We start from the raw sequence: 26,357 nt of genomic DNA on the forward strand, positions 1-26,357 counted from the left end.
ATTAATGAACTTAGCTTTACTTGAGGTGTGAATGACTGAGTCTAATCAGACCTTTGTTTTATTATCATTTTTTTATAGTAAAGAGTTGAATTGGGTACTCTCTTCCTTTTCCATTATTCTGTGGTAATGGACTGAGAAGGAGGGGTGTAGCAAGAAAGAGGTGGAGGCACTGGGAACTGTCAGGAATATTGGCGTGTGGCACGTAGATCTCAGGGCTCACGGATGGAAGACCGTTTCAGGAATATAAATTGACACAGCTATTGACAGCAGATCTCAACTGATCCATACGTAGATTACGAGGTGGTATCTTATTCGGTTGCACAATTATATGGTCCTTCCTTGGCCCAGTGCAGGCATAATGCAGTTGGACCGTTTTTTAACATAAGCAAATGTTCGTGGCTGGCCTGCTTGGCTTCGAAGAGGCATTGGAGGCCAGGACAGAGATGTGCAGCTAATTCTGTGTGACCGCTTCACTTTTTTTTTTTTTTTTAAAGTAAATTGCTGTGTTTTCCCCTAGGAAAAGTTTCTATGTAATGAAAAAGTACCATCTGCCAGATTGTCTAAAAGCAGTTTCATTGCAGAACACTTCCTTTGGATTATGATTCTCACTTGCTACTCTGTGTTGGAGATACTCACTTCAGTGAGTGAAGTTTCATATTCGAGACTGTGTCTAGATGTCAAATTGTACACATAAAGAAACATAAGTATATGAGTTTTAAAATCTGTGAAACAACATGTGAATATCCCAGCCAGGGAGAAAAATAATAAAATGAGTGGGACAGAGTTCTGTGTAGGTCCCTATTGTAAAGGAGCCCGCTTCTCTTGAGATCCCAAATTTTAAAATATTAACCATAGCCTGCCGTTACTGGAATAACAAAATAGAAATAAAGATACATGAAATTTAAACATATTTGGGAACTTGACAGTAATGGTTATGTGTATATTTATAATTTTTCCTCTGCTACCCTCCCACAATCACCATTTATTGAAAGCATTATTCAGATGCTAATGAGTAGATTTAACAATACAAGTATAAACACAACGCTAATGAAATAATTCCACCCACCCATGTCCCCGCCATCCTCCCCACACTTGGAGACTGCTTTTGGGCTACCAAATCTTAACGGTTTCAGAAATATTACCTTGCACACTCATGTTGCTCAGATCATCATTCATTCTGTTACTCAGCAAATCTGCATTTGAGCCTCTTGTGTCAGATCCTGTTAAGCATTGTAGGCTACAGAAAGGAATAAATCCTGTTCTTTACTATCAGACCAAAAATATTATTCTTTTTGCTGAACAATAGGAGATTTAAGTGACTTACTTCACTTCAGCGAACCAATATATTAGATTCACGAAAGAGATATAGTAACTCTTGAAATATTTTTAAGAGAGAGCGACAGAGAAAGAGAGCACCAGTGGGGAGAGGGGCAGGGAAGGGGCAGAGAGAGAATCTTAGGCAGGCTCCCACTGGGCCTGCCCAGGGCTCAATCTCAGGACCTTGAGATCATGCCTGAGCCAAAATCAAGAGTCGGACACTTAACCAAGTGAGTCACCCAGGTGCCCCTAGTAACTTTGAAAATGAGTTGATCACTTTACTTAATCCATCTGTGAAATATTTCAGCAACCATGATTCCCTAAGTTATATAAGAATTTTATAGACTATCAAGTTTACTAATATAATGATTTGTATACTCAAGCTCTCTATACAGTTTTTAATCTCAGAAGTAATTGACGTGTATATTCAGTCTTTCATAAAATCAAATAATTGCAGAAAACAATTTAGGCCTAAGAAACTCTTGTTGTTTCTACAGAAGTGTATTAATTTGGAAAAGAGATATCATAGAGTGCTTTAAAATTACAGTGGATCTTACGTTCTTATTAATCAAACAATTAAGGGTATGAGGAAGTTTCTAATCCTGCGTATTTATACTAAAATATAAAACAAAACAGTTTTTTTTTTGAGCTGAAGGCTCAGACTTTGTTACATAGACTCAGTAGTTGATATTTTCAGTGAATCGGATTTTATTTTCTTTTTATTTGAGCCTTTATAATTCCTCTTTCAGCATTATAATTACACATCAAAAGTATATATAATATTTTGCATGATTGTGCCTTAATATTCCATCTTCATCTGTGAGTTGAACTACAACACCAGTCATGAGTTTGGGGTCTGTAAAGAGCCACATCGTTGAGCATATTAAGCACATGACTTCAGTTTAAATCTTGGGGAGGATGTGTTGTTGTGATCCTTTGCTTAATTTATTTAAATTATTTTTAAAGTCAGTGACGAAGAATGAGACAAAGCAGCACCATTTTCAAATGTAACTGTGATATGCTGGCAGTGAGCATGACCTTAGAGGTCATCAACCTGCTTTCCCCCAATGAGGAAACAGACTCAGAGAAGCCCTTCACCATCTATATACGTGTCTGTGAGCTTGGCCTCGGTTACTGTTGACAGTGTCCTGCCCTGGGGACGCAGGTGTAAAGTAGGCAGGTGTGAGGAGCTTGGAAGTCAGGACCTCCCTAGAAGGTGCGAGATTGAACCCACATTTCTAGGGCTCCTATGAGGCTACCCTAGAGCTGAACCCCTGCGTGAGCCTTCTGTTCTTGACCCCAGACAGCCTTTCAGCTTTCCCCTGTCGCCAGGGGCAGAGTTCACCTGGCCTTCCAGGGAAGGGGGAGATGGGTGAGGAAGTGTGACAGGTGGCTCTCATGTATGTGTGCTAACACCAGTTAAGATGTGCACCGTCATTGCTGTGTGGGTCTGCTTTTGTTTTGCCGTGGGAGGGGACAGCACTCAACTCCTTTTCTGGAAGTTCTACCTGAATTCCAGATGTCCTAAGGTAGATGGTGCTGAGGACCTGAGACAGGTGATGTCCTAAGGTAGATGATGCTGAGGACCTGAGACAGGTGATGAGACAGGTACCTGAGCTCATCTATCATGGTCTTTTATGATTTGGGCAGCATTTGTCATTCTAGTTATAAAAAGCAATATATATTCACTATGGAAAATACAAATAAGAAAAGAAGACAAAAAAATAATCCATAACCCCACCACCCAGAGAAAAACCACATAACATTTGAGGTGTATCCTTGCAGCTATCCATAATATGGGCGCCCAAAAGAAAGCACCGCAAATGCTTTGGTGAAATTATTTCCAAGTCAACAAGAATTAAGTGCCTGTCCATGGTGCTGGGAAGGTTCACATACCCACACTGCGCTACAAAATAAGCATTTGTAGTTAGCTTCGTTTTTCAGATTGTGAAGAGGTGGCACAGAGAAGTTAAATGATTTGCCCAGGGTCACATTCTAAGTTGTAAACAACAGACAAGGAGGCCAGACTTCTCTGTTCCTAGTTGGGACACTTTTGTATCATACAACAGACCCTTTTTAGAAGAAGCTTTTCTAGGCTGCCGCCGAATTGTCAGTTACAGTAGAGACTGCTCTCCATGTAGTCAGGACGGTACTGAGCTGGAGTTTTGTTTGTGCTCTGGGAGGTGGATTGGCTGTTGTGATCTTCCCGAATTCAGAATTCTGAGAACTGAGATGGGTGTGGCTGCTCAGGAACAGTCTGGGCTACATTTAGAAAGACTATTACTTCTAGAATAACAAGGACATTTCTCTTACTGTGGTCCTCACCTGTCCATAAATGATTGGCTAAGTTCTTTTGTTTGGTTGGTTTTTACACAAGAAACCTGCATCTCAGGTACCTTATAGGACACACACACTAAAAAAAAAAAAAAAAATGCTTACTGTACACAATCATAAATCATCTGCTTGGCTGTCATTCCTTTCTACAAAAATTTGTAGCATATGAGCATGAAAATATTTTTAATACAGACACATTAGTGACATTTTAATTAAAGATATTTGTATCGTTCATTTAAATAGGGTTCTGTTTTTGTTCAGTAGCTTTCCTTTTTGAAGAGAAATGATTCAGAACAAAAAAGAATATGTGCTCACATTAAGTGTGGCTGAAGACATCAGAATTTTACATCAGGCTGTTACACATTTCTCCCGCTCCTTGTGAGTGGGAATTATTCCCGAGAGAATTTCTAATGCTGTCTGCTCTGCCTCTCAAAGTCCTCTTGCTCAGAGTCGTGCAGTCTTCTATCCATTTTGTTGTGTTGTGTTGCTAGTAAGAAAAATCAAGAGTCATATGTTGATTTCCATTTATTAGAGAATCACAAATAGCTTTCACAGTGGTCTAGTTTCATCACATGGCAGTTCTCCAAGGGTCCAGAACTATTTATAATTCTGTTGTACTTAGTTATGGAGAGCCAGATGTGAGAATCATGCATAATATGTATTTATATATCTTCATGAATCTCAATTAGGGACCAGAAATCTTCCTGTGTCACATCTGTGTTATTTAAATCTATTTTTGTTATAACACAGGACTGAAATTGTGCAATGTTATGAAGATTACTATAAATATTAAGCTGATTAAAATTACATTGAAATCATCTGCTTTGGAAAAATTGCAAATGGCCTAATCATGCCACGATAAGGGACAGAGTAATAAATCATGATGTAGAATAATACTCAGCCATTAAAAAGACAGAGAGGCAGGTTCATGGTGTATCAGATGAGAAGCAGGGATATAAGCAGTATTCTTAGTAAAAACCCATTTATTTTTGGAAGACCTAGTAAATGTGCTGTAAAAAAGATTGGGATAATATTTAACAAAATGCCAATTATCCTTATTTCTCAAGAATAAGATTATGGTGACTTTTATTTTCTTGTTTTGGCTTAACTCCATTTTCTAAAATTTCTGCAAAATCATGTGGAACCTTTAGAAGGAGAAACATATTATTAAAATGAATCTATGCATTGCTAAAAATATTCAGTATTAGCCATGCCTTCTCTGATGTTCTCTCCAGGCCCCATTCTGTTGAAGGCATCAGGTTGCTGCAGAAAAATTCAGACACCTCTACGTCATGCATTCATGCTCCCAACCTCTGCGGGCTCCTGATGGGCAGTCAGAGTGATGGGGGAGACTGAGAAGAGCCCAGTGAGATCCTGTCTCCCCTTTTCCTTTTTGCTTATCTCTTTTCCTTCTCCTCTCTATTCTGAACCTTCCAAGCTAAAGTTATCCATACCCTGCAGACAAGAAGGCCTGCTGCTCCTGTCATCAGTAGCTAGCTCCCCTGCCTACTGTAGTGATTTCCTTCTTAAGGTCCCAGGACACACTGGATTCCTAGTTTGTGGCTGCTTTAGCACACAGGTTAGGAACCATGGCACCAGGCAGTTCCATTTTACCTGACAGTATGTATATGAAATGTAAAGTTTCGTACATTTTATGGAGAGTGGTCCTTTCCTATCTGTTCCGCTTCATCTGAGTGAAAGGTTGTGTGGTAGTTGGAACGCAGAGGTTTGGGTCACCAGGGAGAGGAGAAGTATGGCGTGCTTTCTGTGGAAGAGCATTTTTGGGGGCGCCTGGGTGGCTCAGTTGGTTAAGCGACTGCCTTCGGCTCAGGTCATGATCCTGGAGTCCCGGGATCGAGTCCCGCATCGGGCTCCCTGCTCGGCGGGGGGTCTGCTTCCCCCTCTGCCCTCTTCCCTCTCGTGCTCTCTGTCTCTCATTCTCTCTCTCTCAAATAAATAAATAAAAATCTTAAAAAAAAAAAAGAGCATTTTTGTATTGCAAAATACAGTTTTGTGTTACCAGAAAACAGTATGGGCTGACTCTTGAATCACTGCATTTAGAATTCTTTACAAATCAACCTAAACCACCCAAAGCCCAGTAGTTTTTAATTTTCAGCTCAGTGAGACTAAAAAGAAACAGTTTGCTTTTGGCTACAGTGATGCTGAAAGAAAACAAAATGCAGCTAGTCCTTCGACATTAAGGGAGATAAAGTGTTTAATAAGTGTCTTCTAGAAGAAGTGACATCTGTATAGAACACCTGCTGTCTTCATTACAACTTTAAATAAGCTGCGTCTCTGGGGGTTCGCAGGGCCCTTCTTTTGGCACACGCTGCGGTGACAAAGATAAATTCTAAACCCCCAGTAATTTGCTGTTGTGTAGAGGATGCTTTTTGGTGAGACAGTTGGGGGTGCAGAGGGGACTAAGCCCCTGACTTAGATAACTCAGGCCAGCAAGGCCCATTTTGAGCATAATTTTGACACGATGACGGTTGTCAAGTTACAACATTTCCTAGCCCTTGGTAGCCCTGATGATTTGCTAATTATCATGTTAATGTTTTCCGTATCACAGAAACATGTAGACCATTCTTCTTGGTATGTGGGCATCTGTTCAGTGGAATTCTGGATTTCTTTGTATGCTGTGAGGAAGGGACCTGAGGTGTGCCTACACTGATGGCATGTTTCTGCTCTGATTTTACTCATTATGGTCCCCTGCATATAGGGACGGGTGGGTGGATGTGAAAGAGCTTCACGGGAGAGCCTTTCTCCGGAGGAGATTACATTTTGGCAGATTACAATCGAACCAAAAATGATTTCCATCAGCAAAGGTTGTGAAAAACCATGTGGCCCCGGAAAAATAGCATTTAACCAGCAATGTGGTTCATCTTATTAGCCCGAGGAGAAAATAACTCCCCACCAAATTCTACTCGATTATAGATAAGATTGTTTAAAGCCCAAATCAAAAACATCTGCTGTTTTTTTAGCTGCATGAAACTAAAGCTTTGTCCCCCAAAGCAGCAGCTGTTTGTACAGATGCTGTGTACCCTGTGTCTCTTAGACCTTGACACCGTGCGAGGGGGACATCTTCAGAGTTAATGAGCAATTAGGACATTCTTTCCTGTCAATTACCTGGCCGAATAATGAGATCAAATGAGCGCTGTCCGTAAAATCACCCAGACTTGTATTTTCTAAAAAGCATGCCTTGCTCTGCTCTTTGCAGTTCCATGAACAGAGAAACAACTCCTTAATGTGAAAATAACTTAAAAATTGCACCTACAGCAAACAGAAGACAGAGTCATACAGAGAGGACGCCATTCACTCGAGACTCAGAATTCAGGGATCTTCCTCCGGAGTAGTGACGTCATAACATCTGCCGTCACCTTACGTGTCATAAAGTTCAGCAGATGGAACACGTGGGTAGTGAGCATCCTTTCTCATATGAATGGCTGTATCGTATCTAAGTTGGGGGTGATCTGGGTTATGGACCCTAAGTTTCAATTAGTGGGTTCCAGACCATGGCCCATCTAAGGATTATGGTTGTTCCCCTGAAAGTGATGAGTCATGAAGGGTTTGAACCAAGAGGGGAACAGAGAAAATGGATGAAGACCCCGAGCTGAGAGGATGGCCCATTGGAAAAACCAAGTTGTCTGGGCCTGCAAGATATTTTTCACGTGGAGCCCCCAAGTGGCGAGCTAGGTGGGAATCCACTTGTGAAAGGTCCTGTACGTGGTGTTTAAGGGTTTTGTAGCTGGCCCTGGGGATGGTGGAAGCCAGGGAGAGTTTTAAGTAGGGGAGCAATAAGAGCAAATACGGATTTGAAGGTCACTGTGCTGTGTGTGAGGATCGGGTTGCAGGGGGAGAGACGGAGTTTAAGTGAGTCCTGGCATACCAGGCACCATTGTAAGTGACCTGCATCTGTGTGTATACGTGCGTGTGCGTGTGCACGTGTTGATCCAACAACAATGAGGTGAGTTTTACTATTTACCGATTCCAGAAAAGACGAAACCAAACGGATGCTGACTGAGGTCACACAACTAGTAGGCGGTAGATGTGAGCCCAAACAGTCTTGGCTCCAGAGTCTCTGGACTCAGTCACTGTTACTTTCCCTCTCGTACTGTATTGGTAGGGTTTTAATTTTAATTAATAATAATAGTACTAGTATTCTATGAAATGCTACTAGTACTTTACTAGCTTAGTGAATTCTTTTTTTGTATTCATACTCATTCCTATTGGAATGAAATTTTAGAAATTTTAGTGAATCAGAGCTGTGTAAATTATTCATCAAAAAGTTTCAGATTAAGTTTTCCAAAGAGAGGTTAATGTATGTCTTCTTGGCCCACTTTAAGCTTTGTATGGGAATGTGTGTGGCAGATTTCATGGTTGAGTCTTTTCAGGGCCTGCAGTGGATACATGTGAGAGTCCAGGGGATATGAAATCCCAAAATGTTTTCCAACCCACAGGTAACATCAGCTAACTGTAGATGGAATCTCCCAATTCAGTGGAAAGACAGGAAAGGCAATATTAAGAATAAAGGAGAGTGGACTTTTCTGAAAGATACAGCTCACCGTCAGCAAGGAGAACTGAATATATTCCTAACTGTGGTGACCTCACTTGGTTTCTGAAAACAGAATAACCATTGTTGTCCCGTGTGTTTCCGTAAGTGAATGGTGACCGTGGGTGCATCCAAGGACTGTAATTCAAGAAAGACCAAACATACAGTTGACTAGTATTTAAGTAACTAGAGGAGATGGTTTAGAGATTTTGGTGGTGCTTAGCTGCCCTTCTGTTAGAATCACATTGGGACCTTTTTAAAATTACGAGTCGGGATCCACAGCTGGTGGGGTTGGCCTGAGGGAGTGTGCACAGAGATTCTTTGTAATCTTGCCCAGTCTTCAGGTGGAGAGATCCTTGAAGACCAAGGTGAGAGGTTCCCATTAATCTCTGCATCGCTCCTTAAGGAGCTCTAACAGAAGGCAGTGAGCGCTTTCGTTTTTTTAAGTTGGAGGTACAGATAATACCACCCATTTCAATAGTACCTAGATTTCTAAATTCTTTATATATACTTTTTAGAATGTATGGAAAACGCATATTGTGCCACATAGGGGCGAGATAGCTCCCCTTGTTCCCCCAAAATGAAGATGAAGACCACATTTCCTGCCTTCAGAGAACTTGGTCAAGAGGGAGAAAGAGGAAGGGTGTATGGAGGGAGGGAAGTACTAAGGCATCAGCAAAAATAGCTCTTATTTAGGTGAAACCATTGTTAGTAAAAGAGAAGGGGGAAGGCTGGTTGGGAATGTTTAGGGATGTGAAGGATGGAAGAAAGGGTGGTACATGGTTTCTTGACATGTCTCCATGACAAAAAAAAACGAAAAAACAAAACAAAAAAACAAATACTAAGCCCGTCTTATATCACATACCAATTCTTATTGGAAATCTTGCAATTAAGAAATTATAACATGTTTGGTTTTTGTTTATTTTATTCTCCAGACTTAAATATTACTGAACAATGCAGTGGATTTTAGTGATTATTGCTCGTAGTCCTTCTTTGTATTATTATTTTGCCTTTTAACATGTTTATTCTTAGAGGAATGAAATTTACAGGCCTTTTCATGGTTAGGGAAGTTGCAGTTCACGAGATCACCAATTAGAGATGATTCTAACCTGACGGGTCTGCTGTGCCATTTAAAGAGTTCAGCTAACACTCCCAGCAACTGCAGAACTGTTCGTCTGTGGGCCCCGTGGCAGTGGTTTGGCCTTATGAGAATCACCCAGAGTTCTTGTTAACATAGTGATTCCTGGGATTCTAAGTCTGTAAGTGCGTTAGGAATGGCCTGGTCCTAACCACCTTGGCAATGTGTACCCTGGGGAAAAAGGTTGTTATTGGCTAGAGCTTCATGGCTTATCTATCCTGGGGCTTGTCCTGGAATCCACATCATTACACTCCCCTCTTAGAGCTGTTTCTACTCTATCATGCAAGTTCATTTTTAAGCATAATGTGCAATCAAAAAAAAAAAAAGAGTTCTTTGATGTGCAATAATGCACATTCTAACCATTACTAAAGATTCTCCACTACCTTAGAGGATTGTCAGGAGGATCCTTTGGTGTCTGTCTTGCTTCAAAAGCAATTAGTGAGCAACTAGAGTAGAGGTGGGAAGATATATCCTTAAAATAAGTTTTAACAGGTTCCAGTGGTTAGTGTGGATCAGCTTCCTTTTTAATATCTTTAGGAACTTCTGTGGATTTTCTGTTATCTTGCATTTAACAAATAACCTTGTGAAATGATCCAGAACATTCTCCAACTAGATGTTCTCTTCATATAGTATTTTGATGCTATAAACTTTTGACCCGATTGGTTTTAAGGTATTGCACGATGTTTAGACAAGATTAGGTGTCAAACTTACCACATTTTATTAGTTGTCTAGTTTTATATGTTTTATTTATTTATTTTTTTAGTTTTATATGTTTTATACAGAAATAGATTTTCAATTGAAATCAATTGTAGTACCGACATCTTGCGATATTCGGAAATAGAAAACCTTTGGACTAGGAGAGATCTTAGCAGATAGATGCCCTCTTCAGTCATTTCTGGACCACTCCCTGCAGCACTGGTGAGATAGGCCATCTTACACTGTCAGAAATAGGAGTCCCTGGAAGGACCTTGTCAAATAAAACACAGAATGATTCGCCTTTTGTGGGCTGGTGCCAAGTTGGTACTTAAGGGAATTAAAAGTGAAACGATTAACTGACCCTAATTTAACATTTTATGGCATTTTATGGTAGTTATCAGGTAAAGTTTAGCCAACCAGCCAGAACAAGCTTTTGCCTATCAAGAATTGGATTACTATTTTTTTAAAGATTTTATTTATTTGCCAGAGAGAGAGAGAGAGGTTGAGAGAGAGAGAGAGCACAAGCAGTGGGGAGGGGCAGAGGGAGGGGGAGGGTTAGAGAGGGAGAAGCAGACTTCCCACTAATCAGGGAGCCTGATGTGGGTGGGGCTCGATCCCAGGACCCTGGGACCATGACCTGAGCCGAAAGTAGATGCTTAACCGCCAGAGCCACCCAGGCGCCCCTGATTACTATTTTTTATATGTAAAGGGAAAAAGGAAAAAGGAAGCAGAAAGAGCTTAGTGTCTGTATACCCCTCAGTCTGTGGTGAAGCTCTTTGCAGCCTTACTTTCCCACCTCAACACAGTCTGGGTCTGGGCTTTGCAGTCAGTCAGGCCCCCAGTTGGAATCCCAGCTGTCCCTCCTTCACCAATGAGCAGGGTCATTAAGGGATTTATGGAGATTTGGTGGCTAGGGAGTTAAGCCGTGCTCGAGGCCCGTGGTGGTGGCCGCCACCTGAGACATGGATGAAGGACACACGGCACAGAAGGCACTCACTCTAGCACCTCTTCTTGCCACTTCGCTTTCCTTTCTTCTTTGCCACACGTTTTCTCTCTCCACTTATCTTAGATCACTTACCGAAACCTTTCTTTTGGCATCCATTTCGATTTCCGAGATTTCTCCCAAAAGGTAATAATGGTAATGAACACTTAAGGCACTAACATTTAGCAAGCCTCTTACAGACCACGCAGAGCATGTACATTACATGCTTTTTTTTTTTTTTTCCATTTACTATTCACGAGAACTTCCAAGACAGGCACAGTTGAGGCTCAGAAATTAAATGTAATAGAGTCAAGGTATGAATCGAGACCTGTCTGACTCCAGAGCTCTTCATCACTGTGCAGGTCACTCTACAGATCTCCTTCCAGGAGTCTTCACTTCTGTCTCTGCCCCCATCCCAGATGGCGAGTGTTATGAAAACAGTAAGAGCTAGTACATGCTTCACCTGGGTGCTGCTCGAAGCCCCTTGCGTGTATGGCCTCATTAGAAGCTCACCACAACTCTGGACAAGCTTGGGCTCTAGTCCCATTTTTCAGGTGAGAAAACCAAGGCACAGAGAGGCTAAGTAACTTGTCTGCTTACCCGGGGTCACACAGAGTTAAAAGTGGTGTTCCAACTCTGGTTCTTTGTCCCCCAGCTGTCTTTCCCCTCTGTCTCAAGCAGTTCTTAAAACTTATTTTACAGTAGGTCTGACAACTCAGAGAAGAGACAGGAGCTCCCTCCTGCCTACCTTAACCATCCTGGCTATGCTTTCCAGTTTTCAGTAACGTGCACATTCTTTCCTTATCCTTGCCACAGTCCTTCCAAAGGAGTGATGTATCAGCTATTTCGTCTAGAGGCTACACGGAGACTAATGCCTAAGCAAAGAAGAACAAACAGCAAATTCGTTAACTAGGAACCTACTTACAGTCCATTCCCAAGGCTCATTGTGTAGCCGGTGCCTCCACATCATTTAGAGCTTCTAATAAATGAAAGTCTTTGCATCTTTCCAAGTGTCTTGATATTTACAAGCCTCGTATTTTACCATAGGAAGCAGCCTCAACAAGCATATTCATGTGTTGACAGTTCTAATTAATATAAGTAATTAGTCCTGACAGTGGAACCGTGAAAAGAAGACCCATTCATAAATTTGCTAATTATGTTACTCTGCTCAGACTTTAATCGTGGCCTGGTCTTTCATCATTTCTATATATGGGCAAAAGCCTGTCTTACTAAATTCTTCCAACTTTCACATTTACTTCTGGTAAAGGAATTTTGTCAAGATGAATTTATCATTAGAACTTAACTCTCCACGCGGGAAGTAAACGAGAGGATGGGAAAGCAAGGCAAGGAAGGAGGGAGAAGTCAAGTGCATCCATAGGCTTTCTTACTATCTAAACCTTGTGCCTTTTTGTGTACTTGTTTTGATGCCTTTTCCAAAAACTAAGTTGGTTTTGTTTAGGCCATTGGGATGTTTCTGGGACAGAAAATTTGAAGATAGTTACCTCGATCCCATAGTTGAGCCCTCTTCTGTCTGTTGTAAATGGCCTGCATTTTCAAGGAGCTTTGCTCTGGAGCAGGCTGTCTTTAGCAGTATTGACCTTTTGGGCTGGATAGTCCCTTGTTGAGGTGGCAGGGGGCTGTCCTGTGCATCATAGAATATTGAGTAGTACATGGTCCCACCCACTGGATGGAGTGCACCTGCCCGCCTAGTTGTGACAGCCAAAAATATCTCCAGACCTTGTCGACAGTCTCCTGGGGGGCACAGTCACCCCTAGTTGAGAACCACTGCAGTAGAGAGAAGCTTTAAAAAAGAAATCAGGTAGAAGTTGTATTTAGGACACTTGCCTAGAAAGATTTATTTATTTATTTTAGAGAGCACAAGCAGGAGGGGCAGAGGGAGAGAATCCCAAGCAGACTCCACACTGAGCACAGAGCCCAACGTGGGGCTCAATCCCAGGACGTGAGAGTTGAAACCAAGAGTTGGACGCTCAACCAGCTGTACCACCCAGGCGTTCTTCTCCCAAGGCTTCAGTTTCTGTTTGTAAGCCAGCAACTTCCAAATTTATCTCCTCAGACCAGAGGAAGCTCTTTTTGAGCTTCTGAAATTACATATAACACACTCAAGGACATTCCAAATGCAGCACGTACAAAACCAAATTCATAATACCTTTCTACCTCCGTGACTTATTCCTCATCAAGTGTTGTCAGTAACCAGGTCCTGTTGGTGCTAATTCAAAACATGGCTCACGTTCTTCCAGTTCTTCCCACATGCACTAGTCTGAGCCAGTGCTGTCTGCCCAGAAGGTAGGTGAAGATAGAGAGGTAAAAAAGCCAGATCATGTAGGGCCTTTTAGGCCAGTCTAAGCACTTTAGTTTTCCTGACATGAGACCATGAGAGGGTTTTGAGCAGCAGAGTAACATAATTTAACTTTTTTAAAGGATCACCTGGGCTGCTGTGTTGACAATGGTCTGTACAGCAGCGTAGTGGGTTGAGTGGTGACTCCCAAAAGACCCCATCAGAATGTGACCGTATCTTAAGTGTCTTTGCAGATGTAACTAAGGTAACGATCTCAAGATGGTGGACCCTAAACCCAATGGCAGATCAGTCCAAGCAAGCGGGGACCACAGCTCCCATCAGACAGCTGCCCTGGAGGAGATGCAAAGAGGTCAGCTTCTGGGTACATTTTGAAGGTGGTGCAGAAGGATTTTTTGACAGAATAGTTGTGATGGTAAGAAAGGAGAGAGAGGGGACTGAGGTTTTGGCTGAGGGCACTGGAAAGTTGGAATTTCCATTAACCTGAACATGCAGAGAGAACAGATCTGTGGGGAAAAAACAGAGTTCAGTCTTGGGCCTGGAGAGAGTGAGAGGCTTATGAGAGCTCCACATAGGGATGGTGAGGAGGTGGTTTGTAAGAGGCCAGATGATAGGTGTGGTCTGGAAATATGTTTGCAAGTCCTCAGCATGGCATAAATGGTATTTAAACTCATAAAACTGGATGGAATCTCCAAGGAGGTGAGTGTAAATAGAGAAGACGATCGAGGACCGAGTGCCTGCGCTCCGACATGAAGTTTGTAGAGAAAAGAAGGTACCAGCAAAGGAGAGTGAGAAGAAGGAGCCAGCAATGTGGGGAGAAAATGGAGAAGAAGAGAGGGTGGCTCCTTGAAGATAAATCCAGGAGGAAGGAGCGCTCAGCTGTGCCAGATGGCCCTCGTAGTCCTTGTGGGATGACAGCTGAGAAATGGGCCCTGGATTCAGGAAGGCCAAGGTCAGCAAGGGCCTTGACAAGAGCTCCTTAGGAAATGAACAGTGGCTGGTGCTATAGATTCTGCTTTTGTCTCTTGTTCCATCGGAGTTAGAACAGGGGTCCTGTGCTTTTAAAGGCTCGAGTTTCTTAACCCCCACCTCTATCCCCGATAACTAATGAAAAGGAACCTGATACCTGACATCAGTTGCATTACTGCCACTGGATCCCCCAGCCTTAGCTGGTGTTCAATAAGGAAACCCCTGATGTTACTCCTCCTGGAGCTACAGGAATGGTCCATGTGAGAAGAAGCTTCATCACAAAGCGGTTTTTGCCTTTGACTTGGACCATCTGGCCTTGTGCTTTTCATTGTAAGGTTAATACATGCAATTGGTCTTTTCTCTGCCTACAGTACCTGACTATATATGGAAAGGGTCTTCTAGGGGGCTTGTCAGTAACTGAGAGCAGCACTGTCCAACAGGACTTCCTGCAGTGATGGACATGGTCTGTGTCCTCGGTGTCTAGTCGATTAGCCACTAGCTACTTGTGCTGAGCCCTGGGAATGTACAGCAGTTCTCCCTTATCCTTGTACATTCCGTACATTCCAAGGCCCCCCATGGGCGTCTGGGACCGCAGATACTACTGAACCCTGCATAAACGACGTTTTTTCCTATACATACATACCTATGATAAAGTTTAACTTAGAAATTAGGCTCAGTACGAGATGAACAACAATAGTAAAATAGAATGATTGTGACAATAGACTATAATAAGAAACTAAGTGAATGTGGTCTCTGTCTCTCTCAAAATACCTTGTACTCACCCTTCTTGTGATGATGTGAGCTGATAAGATGACTACGGGATGAGGTGAAGTGAAGGGAATGACGTAGCCTTGGGCTGCTGTTGATCTCGTGATGATACATGGTTCACAGCGGAAAGCAAAACCACGGACTACTACTGTAGTCAATACAGCTGAGAAACTGAATTTCTAGTTTACTTCATTTGAATTCACTTAAGTGTAAATAGCCATGTGTGGCTAGTGGCCACTGGACTAGTGCAGATCTAGAGCACGGTTTCTCAAAATGTGTCCTAGGGAACCCGTTAGAAATACAAATTCTGGGACACCACCCCAGACCTGCTGAATGCCCCACTAAGCAGAATGCCCCATCCGCAGAGTTCCTGAATTAGCAGGGCTGGGATGGGGGTCTGAGAATTTGCTTTGCTGACAAGTTCCCAGATGATGCTCTGATGCTGGTCTGGAAATCACCTTGAGGCCGTGATGTAGAAGATGGATCACCTGTTTATGAGGTCCCCAGATCCCCCAAAACGAATCCCATGAATGCCACATAACTAATATTTGAAGTCAGGACATCCCAAATGTACCCTCTGCACTCCCCGAAAATCTTTGTAGCTGTTTTCTCATGAGCTAGTAACAACGAGTTTCTGGCTCACAGAAGGGCTCCTGAGTATTTGTTGAATTAATAAAGAGATGTATATCCTTAGCCTGGGTAAAGTGTCTGAAGTTGAGATCCCTTATTCCTGCCTGCCTGTGACTTCCTGTATGGGGTCGCTTGTTGGCATTCATGATAACCTGCTAGTCTGTTTCCACTTCTGTGATCCATAATTCCGCAACTTGTTTTAGGAGAAGCCATTGTCGGTATAATTTTTTACTGTGTATTTTGATAAATTTTAATTGCTATAATGCTAAGAAGGCAATTTTTGATAAGCATCGTATGGCCCCTGCAGGGGGCTCATTTGGAAACGTGTCTTTTTTTGTTGTCACATCGACAGGGTAGAAGGAGAAAGGTTGTAATCATCGTTCAGTGCCGCAGGCCCAGGAATGTTAACTGTCCTGCGTGCAGAGGATTGTCCTGTCCGGCAAGGAGAAACCAGTAACCGGTTTGTAGGTGACAGAAATCTCCCCTTGGTGAAATCACCTGTAAGGCTGTGACCCTCCTTTGCTTGTCCTTCCCCGTGAGCATCTTGTCATCAGGTTTACTTGTTTCACAGGAGGAGGAGGCACTCTCTTCTGCTCTTGCATTACATAATTTAATTCTTCCGTGAATATTTATTCATACTTAAGGCTAAGTACTGTGTGGCTTACAGAGAGGCCCGAGACCTGGGCCTGCCTGCAAAGAACTTACAGTACTAGCAATGAGCTAGAGAAATGGCTTAAGAATTATATAAATGACAGGAACATCATTTAGAGGGAGAAACAACCAGTGGGAGACACGTATTAGGAGATTCATTGCAAGGAATTGGCTTATGCACTGGAGGGCGCTGAACAGGGTAGTCTGAAATATATAGGGCATGCCTGCAGGGCGGGCAGGCTGAAGCTGCCATCCACAAGTGGGATTTCTTCTTTTTCAAGGAAACCTGAGCTCTGGTCTTAGGGCCGTTCTGGATTATGCCCACCCAGGTTATCTAGAATAATCTCCCTTAAAGTCACCTGGTTATGGACTTTAATCATATCTATTGAATACCTTCACAACGGCACCCCAGTTGGGGTTTGATGGGGTAACTACAGACCACAGCTGAGCCCTGTTGACACATTAAAAAATAGACCATCACACTTAGAGGCTGAGTGTTCAAGGATCCTATCTTGACAGGTGTGGCATTTGTTCCAGTCCTTAAAGAGTGGAGATTCTAGGACTCAGGGATAAAGGGAGGAGGCATTCTAGAGAGCACCACTATTAAATATTAATAAAAATGAACAGGGGCGCCTGGGTGGCTCTGTCCATTGAGCGCCTGACTCTGTGGCTCAGGTCATGGTCTCAGGGTCGTGGGATCGAGCCCCACATCGGGCTCCACACCCATCGTGGAGCCTGCTCGAGATTCTCTCTCTCCCTCCCTCTGCCCTTCCCCACCCCCCGCACCCTCTCCCTTTCTCTCTCTTTCTAAAAAAATAAAAATAAAAATGGACAATAAAAGATACCAAGACAGGAATGTACAATTGGTGTTGCTACATTGGCTAGTAGGTGCTCTAGGACCTTCCTGTGAACCTGATCTCCGTTTGCTCACTTAAGGGTCGAATGCTCATCATGACTGTCCCCTAGGATGGAATGAGATGATACTTGAAGGTACATTTTGGAATCAGTAAACACTACGGATGCTAAGGTAGTTTATAGTGATGATGGAGTATTTGCATGTGAAGTTCGGTTAAAAAAAAAATGTCTGAGCAGGTAAAACAGTGCCTGATTATTGTGGACTTTGCCTAAAATTTGCAGCTTTAACTCAGGGGGAAGAAAGGTATTCTCAAAAGTTTGTTCTAAATGGACTGAAAGGAAATAAAAACATTTCTGTGTACGTAGCTGCACCTCATTGTCGAAAAGACACAGACGCCATTTGCTCTGGGCCTAAGACGACTCAACATTTTTTTTTACAGAAGCGGACCTCTGTTTTTGACACGATATTGGGGATGAAGAAGAGTCATTTATTATAAACTTATTAAATACTTTGCCTAAATAGGGAAAAAGAATTAAACCATTTCCAAGAAAGTTGTTCCAAGTTTCTTAGGTAATGGCTGATGGAGCCAATTGACTCAGTCACCAGAGAGAATTCCAGAAAGGGATGCTCCAGTGAGTGCAGTTTGACACGCTGCTTTTTTTTCTCCTTTTTCCAGAGCTGTGCTCTGCAAACCAAGCTAATTTTGCCAAGCAAGTCCCCCCCCCCCATTGTTCAAGCCATATACATTTTGAAGGAAATTTAATCCATATGTTCCCGAGTCACTTATGCCTAAGTCATTAAAATGTTATTTTGTAAATGTGATTTCATGTTTGAAGTCGTAGTAAAGAATTTTTAGGAGATCTTCCCTCTTCATCGCGCTAAATTTTTCTTGGTTTGTTTTCTTGTTTTACTTAAACACACTGCCCCTCATCTTAACACACCCTGTGGTGAGCCACAAAGGGAGTCATGAAGCCAGAAGGAGGGTCTAGCCTAACACATCTGAAGCCACCAGTTTTCTCTTCACACGAGTTGATAAATGTTGTCATTTATCCTTCAGTGTTTTCTGTTGTGTCCTGGGCTGCTTTTAACCTGGTCGTATCCCACCCCTGCTCTCTCCCATGCTGCTCCCCGAACGGGTGCCCACGAAAAAGAAGAGGGAAAAGAAGAAAGGAAAATAATAGAGCCAGACTGCCTCCTAGGGTCTGCTTCTCCGCTGTGCCACGTGATCATTTCTTCCCAAAATGGAGTTCATTTTCCCCTTTTACCTACTAGCATTGCCAGCTGGGAGGATTTAGGTGTTTCATAAAATGTCTACAAAAGAGAGAAGTAAAATTGAATTCAGGAGCAGCCTATGGCTTTTCATTCTTAGGGCAAGTAAATAGTGGTGCCTGCTTAGGGCTGAAGCTAATTGGTTTCATGTTTTTTCCAAAAAGAAGTTTGTTTTTTTTTTTCAACCTCTGTCTCTTTGGAGTCCCGTGATACGGACCAAGATCTGTCTGTGCATGAAGCATCCTGGTTTATGTGTGTCTATCCATCGTGAACATCTTTTTAGGGTTGGTAGAGATGTGTCCATCCTGAGACCCAGTCCTTCAGAGGCAGCAGGTGCAGCGTCAAACATAGTAAGAGACATTTACCACCCAGGGGTCCCCAGATTTCAGGGGGTAACAATTTGACTTCTCATCAGTTTGAACTTGTGAAATACTTCCCCGTCTTGTTTGTTTGTTTGTTTGTTTGTTTTTATTTCGGTCCTCAAAACTGCCATGAAGGCTGTGGTTTCTGGGTCGGTTGTTTTTTCATAAGGGAATTAAGGTTCAGAGAAGTTACTTTCTCAGCTCTTTCACAAGGGGATGGTGGCTGTTGGTGTGTGCCTAAGACCCCACTCGACTATGAGCTCCGTGAGAGCAGAGATGTCTGTCCATCATGTGGGGATGTTTGAAGACTTTGTGGGCTTTTATTTTTGGAAGTCCTACCTTATAGCATGTCAAACATATTAAAACATATGACTGTGGGACTTTTTTTAATCCGAAGGTGACTCTTCATCTTTCTTCAAAGCTCTAGGATCTGGTAGCGAGTGACCTATTGAACATGGTGGAAAGCTAGAGAGAGAGAGCTCCTTTCTTATGAAAGAAAGAAATACAAAGGGACTAAATGAGGAGGGGTGAGGCTAGGATTATCTAAAAAGCCATCCTTTTCTTACTCAGACCTGATTTCACCCTAGAAAAGGGGTCCATGATTATGTGGATGGACAGTGGGAGTACTTGCTCCTCACAAACCTCTTTGGAGGCCACCAGAGTATACATGAACTAAACTCAAAAGCCTGCAAAGCTGGTGGATGGGCTGAGTTTCTGGATTAAGGCAGAAATGGTGCAACTTGCCCTCCATCCATGAAAATTCTTTGGGATTCTGTCATTCAGCAAATACTCATTGGCCACTTGCACTAGCAACACCACAGTGACCAGGACAGACTTGTCCAGAGGGTCTGTCTCTCCACACTGGATCAAGCTCTTGCTCCTCAGGGTACCTTTTTTGAAGTATATTTGACATGTCTTGCTTTTTTATTGCTCATTTTTTGCACATGCACAAGTGACCTTGTGTATTCCTGAATCCTTCTGTATATAAGCGAAAGCTAGAATGGGGAAGGAAGCCTATCGCATAAAAATTGGGCGTGTAAAAGTTCAGTTTCTCCACTGCTAAATTAGTCTTCTGTATTTCTTTTCAAATCTCTTAGTAGACCTGGCCTGCAGAATAAGAAGATGCAGAGCCCTTCTTGAGTTTATACTGGGCCTTCTGGCACTGCCCTTCCTCATGGCGGTTCCTCCCTGAACTCCAACCCAGAGACTCTTGTTCACTTTCAGTATTTCCTTTCTGCATGCATGTATATACCTATATGGTTCTTAAGTGACCTTTTCCTAAACTCATTGAGGGCATTTAATTTGTGGCAGGAATCCCAAAGCATATTCTCACCAGAGAAAGAACGAGATTTGCCTGCCATCAATTTAAGGATAAGTGGGTACCTGAGGGGAGACGTCTGGCCTCTTTGTCTAAGGAAATTGGGAAGGTGGTATTTTCATATTCCCTTTTCTACTCTGCTTCCTCATATTATTTGCAATAGCATACCCAAAACTATCCCCATCGGAAGACTGGTATTTATTTATTTAGAGTAAAACTCCATGGCCTTGGGTGTATTTCCCAAGCAATTCCTAGATGTCACCTCTCCTATTGACTCTTTCGTCCCTGCCCAGTCCCCTTCAGCAAGAACTTCTCTAATATGTTATATTCGAGTTGTTCTCTTTTTAGAGAAGATGGTAAATTAGACCACGAGGAAACAAGCCTGCAAGTTCTAGAGATCATCGTTCTCGAAAATGTCTTTCATGACTGTCACCATTATTGTCTTAAGGAGTGAAAACCAAATTAGAAGAATGTAGAGCTCCTTCATTCATGGACAAAATTGCCACTGATTGTATCCCCCTCCAGAATTTCTGTGAGCCTTAGAACATCTCTACCGTCAACAGAGCCTTTGGTCCTAAAATCATAATCCTGACCATTGACCCTCCTAGCTGCTCCCTCTTGAGAGTCCCATCTTTGTTCAGGTACTAGATTGGCCGCCGGGCATGTGCTGGACTTGTGGGTTTGCGGGGTGTGTGGTGGGGCTGCCTCACAGCCTTGCCACACTTTGGCATCCTTACCCAGGAGCCTACACCTTGACGAGTGACCAGAGTCAAAGATTCCTTTTACACGGCACTGGGTGTAACAATTTGAATAAATAGTTAGGATTCCGACTGTCATGTTTGCCCAGCACTCAAAAGTTCTGAACATACTTTGCTGTCAAATATAGGTCTGAAGTTTGGTTTGAAATTAGCTGCGCTGTTTGCTCGCTATTGAACCAGGTGGGAGGAGCAGTTCGTTGAGGAACACAGAACTCTTTGATGGGAGGTTCACTGCCCACCAACTGCATGTTTGAGTATTTGTGGCCTGACATCAAAGAGAAGTTCTAACAGAGTCGGGTTATGTGTTATGTGAGCAAGGCCAGCAATGCCCTGTGGCCGGCTGAGCCATCAGAATGACCCCTTTTGCTGGAAACCTGGTTGCAGCACATATATTGTTTGAGTGCTGACTCGGAGGCATGTCTGTAGTCCGTAAGAATGAGGAGGGCGAGGTTCTAGTTCCAGAGTTATGCAGTTTAGCTGAGGGAGCTGGGAAAGTTTCTTAGCTTTTGTGAACTCTGTTTCAGGATCTGTAAGACAAGGGGGTGTCTAGGTGGCCTCGTTAGCTTTAGAAATTCTCTATACGTTTAATACTGGTTTTCATGCACTTTAGGTCTCATGGATGTGAACATATGTACTCATTTAAACCATATAGCCATATTCATCTTAGGTTAAATGGGCTCCTCAAGAGAAGAAACTGTACCTTATTCGTCCTTAATCTAGAATGGTGCCTGACCCCCAGTTGGTGTTTTCAGTTAATGTTGGTCATATAAATTAAGGAAAGAGGGGAGAGGCAAGTTGCTAAAATTTCAGACTGCCTCAGAAACTTTGGTAGAATTAGAAATTACGAGCGCTAAACCAAAATAAAGGAGGTTAGGGGGATGAAAATGAGAAAACTAGCTGTGTTCTCTCTTGGCTGTCACTGGCTGGTAAGGCACACTCCTTCTGTCCATCACTGCGAGAGGGTCACGTCACATGATGCACGTTCAGTCCTTCACTCTGCACCGGACGCCTGGAAGACACACAGCAGAATGTCAGCTCTCATCGTAGGAAGAAGGCAGTGAGTTTTCTCGTTAGCTAAAGATTATCAAACGAGGTGGGTCACCACTCAAAAGAACTGAAATGTGAGAGCACGTTTCCTTCCCACCAAATTTTACTAGACTTAACATTTGGCTCACAGGATCTTTTCAGGGTCAGTCCCCAGAAGGGCAGGTCTCTGGGCACTGCGGTGAGGGTGGAACTCAAATGTGGTTCAGCTGAGCCAGGACCTGACCCCGTGGTGTTGTGTGAGCGTTGCCTTTTTCGAGTCCCGATGATCCAGGTGGAGACTTCTGTCTGGTCTCTTGTTCATTAATGAAGATGTTCAGAAGAGACATGTGGCCATTTGATTCTTCTAGTTGGTTGAAAAATAAATTACGAGTTTACCCTGGAAGTGATTTGCAAAGGCTACCCGTTAGTGACTGGTACCCCTCACTGAGGGCAGTGTGGTGGTGACCCATCTGGAGCCAAGGGCGTTGTCCTGTAATTGGAGCTTGCTCCTGTAAGGTGCCTGGCCTCACACGTAGGTGACCGGGTGCCTTCTTTACCATTTCAGGCCATGTATCTCTTCTAGGCTGTGTTCGCACGGCACACATGAGGCCTGGGCCCACATATGGACCAGCAGCAGCGCTGGCTGCCCCAGCTCATTCAGTGCCGTGACCCCGCGGAGGGCATGGGGAGAGTCGGGTCTCCCGGTGGTGCTAAGAAAATTGTGTTTTTAAAGCTTCCAGTACGTTCCTTCCCTTTAGTCAGCAGTTCCATTTCTAACATTTGAGCTTTCAGACCTGAGCTCATGTGGGGTCTCCCAAGGTTTAACGTGGTGCCCGGAGGATAAAGGAGCATAAAGAGAGACTCTTTCTGACAGGACCGTGTCGGACACCTGTGGAGTAGATGCCCTTGAGGCCCTCCCTCAGGAACAGTTTGCTTGCCTTCCTCAGAGTGGTCAGCCCCTCGAGGAAGGGCCCTTCCTCCTGGAGCGAGCCAGTTCTCAGTTTTCCTGACATGTTCTCATTTCCCCTGGAGCCCTCAGAAGCCAGGCCAGTCCCACCTAGATAACAGAAACTGTTGGTTAGTCTCTCTCTCTCTTTTTTTTAAGAATTTACTTACTTATTTAAGAGAGAGAGAGAGAATGTGAGCATGAGTGGGGGGAGGGGCAGAAGGAGAGGGACAAGCAGACTCCCCACTGAGTGGAAAACCCAACATGGGGCTCAGTCCCAGGACCCTGAGATCATGACCTTGAGCCGAAGGCAGACACTTAACCACCTGAGCCACCTAGGCTCTTGATGAAAGGGGGTGGTTTGGGAAGTCTGCTTGGATGCAAAGACACTGTCCAGTGTTGTCTAGTGCAGAAGGGCATGGAAATGGGTATATTTCTACACAAACAAGGAACCCTTGAAAATCTGTTAGTCTTGGAATTTTCAATGACAATCTAAACATAGTCTTAGATACTGCTTTTTACGGGCACATTAGAAGTTGTGGTGATGCTTATAGAAACTACATATGATTTAGGGAATAGTTGAAAAGAGATGTTACACATAAGCCAAGTTTCGCCATTGCTGACGGGAAGCGAGAGCTGAAAACGTCCCCCTGTGGGCTCTGCTGAGCGTGTCCGGCTGCAGGAGTCAGCTGACTGAACCCGGGGCGCTGTGTTCCGTCTCTAGGTCTGAGCAACGGAGAAAATACGAGAGCAGTCACACTAGTGGGCTCGGTTTAAAATAGTCAACCTTTCCATCTCCACTGGCATGGCCGACCTGCCTGGTTACAAGTCTCAGTTTTTTGTTTGGAGACTAAACGCAGTGTGGATTGGAACAAGGATGAAACCTCCCAAGTCTTTGGCACGAGGGATGCTGTGAAGGTGTGACAGGACTGGCCGCTGTCCCTTCAGGGCCAGCCCAAACATAGCTTGCAGGCAGGGCCTTTGGGGGCAGCTGGTACCCTCCACTCATCCTGGATCTTCGACATTAACCCCCCCACCCTCCATCCAGAAACACCATTAGACAAGAGAAACGAGGATGCCAAGTCACCGACTTCCTAACTCCAGCCACTGTGGCGAACAGCGACAGTGATGATTTGTTGTGAATTGCTAAGATGTGTGAGCCCGACCCACACCCACCCCACCCTCACCCCTACCCCCTCCACTTCTCTGATCATGGCATCCTCACTGATGCAGAATGTGCTCAGGCTGAGTGCCACCTCCACTTAAGCTCTTCTAGAACATTCTTCTCCCTGAAAGGAAGTGAAAAGAAACAGTCTGAATTCATAGATCAGGTTACTATATCACTTTGGGGGGAGGGGGGCGGTGAGAAAAGAGGATCAGGAGTAGTCGCCTGGCACTTAGGGGTTGCTTTGGTACAGGAACTGCAGGTCCGGAACTCCAAGCAGCCTGCGGTGGGGTGGCTGGAGCGTGGACTTCTGGCCTGGGGCAGGCGGGCAGCGGCAATAAGCCTCATTGCCCCCAGTGCTGTTCTTGTGATTTTGATTCCACCTGGCAGTATTGCATATATAAAACTTGCAGCTTCATTCATCCTGCCCCTCCCCCCCTTAAAGAGGCATGTAAGAGGCCCCAAACCAGTAGGGCCCTGGCGAGAGGCCTCACATTTGGTACAAGACGCAGGTTCCGACAAACTGCACTCGGAAAACAAGCGGCTGCTCTCCTGAGGCCCCCATCCTTGGGGAAAAGCGACTTTTGTGGGCATTTGGATCCATGCCTTTGTTTTCAAAATGAGGCACTGAGGCCCAGTGAGGCGAAGGGACTGTCACGAGAATTTGTGTCTCTGGTTTCTCAGTTTGGACTTATGTCTGCCCTTCGGTTTTTGCTCCTTCCGTTTCATTTTGCATTCAGTAGAGCCTTGCCTTTAGGACTGCCTCCTCTTTTTCTCTGTAAACATTCATATGAAGTATATTTGCTTTGCTTTTCAGCCTTGTCTGCCCTCCGTGTGTCCAAAATAGCCAGCTGGAATTCATGAGAATGTTATGTCTTCAGATGTTTATAATCTGAAAGAATCCCTTATGGGTTGTTTTTTTTGTTTTTTTTTTTTTTTTTTTTTTTATATAATAAAACTACTTGGATGTCAGTATTTTATGTTGGAAAGGCGAGCCAAGTTCACAATGCAGCAATTACAATGCAATGCATTATGTATAATTTGTAGCACGCCCCAGGAGCGATGGTAAACCGTGAAATGCCGTCCCAGCCCCACAGCATAATTAGCAGGATCAAACGCTGTGTAGAGAGAAGCACAATAGTTGTCGGCCGAGGTCAGTAAAAGTGAGGAAAAGTTCTGATAAAAGCGGTACACCCCAAATTAGATAAAGAGCAGCCCCTAAATCAGGCTGCAAATATGTCAAAAGCCTTCCCTGCTAATTGAAGAAACCTTTTGAGGTTTAACAGCTCATAAATTTGCACTGGGAATGCCCTATTGTTCTGAGGTTATAAGTCTTGTCTTTGAAATTTAACAGTTGTACTTTTATATTGCATTCCTTCAAGAGTACCATTGTAAACATGAAGGGTTTGCATTTTAACATAAATTTGAACAATGTGGTTTTAAAAGGGTTCACCACATCAAAGGGAGACTGTTTGGGCATGTTTTATAAATTCTTTTTTTCTACAGTATTTAAAGCTGCAAATAACTCATAGAAGTATGTTCCATTTATATCAGTCATGTTGGTATAATGTCCTCATCGGGGCTTTTTACTGTCCTTATTTTTTCTAACGTAAGAGCATCTGAAAACAGGTCTAGGCCTTTTGCCAAGTCAGTTGCCCTTAATCTACTATCTTCAGACCCATAGAAACAATTCTGGAAATGTGGTTATACTTGGTCTAAATAGCAACGAATTCTGTGCCTTTCATGGTCATCTTTTTTTTTTTTTTTCTTAACTCAAAATATCCAGTGTATCAACTTGCAATTTCTTCCTTTTTCATGTACCAATTATGGCCCCTCCCGTGCCCTCATAGCCTCCCATTTTAAAAAAACCCACTAATTTTTTGCTGAGCCACTGGTTAGAGTGAAGAAAGTTGGATGTTAAAGGGAAAGATGTGGGTGCTGGTTTCCAGAGCAGCCTGGTGGTATACAGAGAACAGCAGGCTTAGATCCAACCCCTGGTGTCCAGGCCACATTATTTGCTGACTATGAGACCTCAGGAAATCGCACACCTTCTGGAGCCTCGGTTTGGCCATCTGTAAAATGAGGACAGTAGTTACTCCTCTACCCGTCCCTGCCTCCCTCTCTCTCATTCGTGCATCCATTCGTTCATTTAATCACCCCTGGAGAGAGAATGTGAACACAGCCCCTCACTCCTCTTAACCCGCAGAGCTCACAGCCCAGTGAGGACATACATTACTGAACTAATGAGTCCTGTCAAATTACTAATAGCAGCCTCCTGTGCTTTGAAGGAAGGGGACGTGCTCCTGTGA

The 26,357-nt window shown here is 43.5% G+C and overlaps 1 protein-coding gene across 6 annotated transcripts in view; it reads left to right on the forward strand.

Annotated features, from left to right (window-relative positions):
- Window positions 1–26,357, forward strand: part of RHBDD1 (rhomboid domain containing 1) — a 160,573-nt gene that overhangs the window by 76,988 nt on the left and 57,228 nt on the right. For 2 of the 6 annotated variants that reach the window (XM_045867847.3, XM_064587157.1), the window contains one exon: window positions 4,887–10,301. The exons of 3 other annotated variants lie outside the window; for them this stretch is intronic. In XM_045867847.3, the coding sequence (XP_045723803.1) occupies window positions 4,887–4,978 (92 nt within the window). In that variant the 3' untranslated portion in view covers window positions 4,979–10,301. Of the gene's footprint in view, window positions 1–4,886; window positions 10,302–11,832; window positions 12,631–26,357 lie in introns of those variants that run through there. One more of the 6 variants, XM_045867848.3, reaches the window with a different exon arrangement.

The sequence above is a fragment of the Mirounga angustirostris genome, unplaced genomic scaffold (genome assembly GCF_029215605.1).
Source record: "Mirounga angustirostris isolate CCGP_5_RB_7025 unplaced genomic scaffold, mMirAng1.0.hap1 SCAF_3, whole genome shotgun sequence".
NCBI classification, from domain to species: Eukaryota; Metazoa; Chordata; class Mammalia; order Carnivora; family Phocidae; genus Mirounga; species Mirounga angustirostris.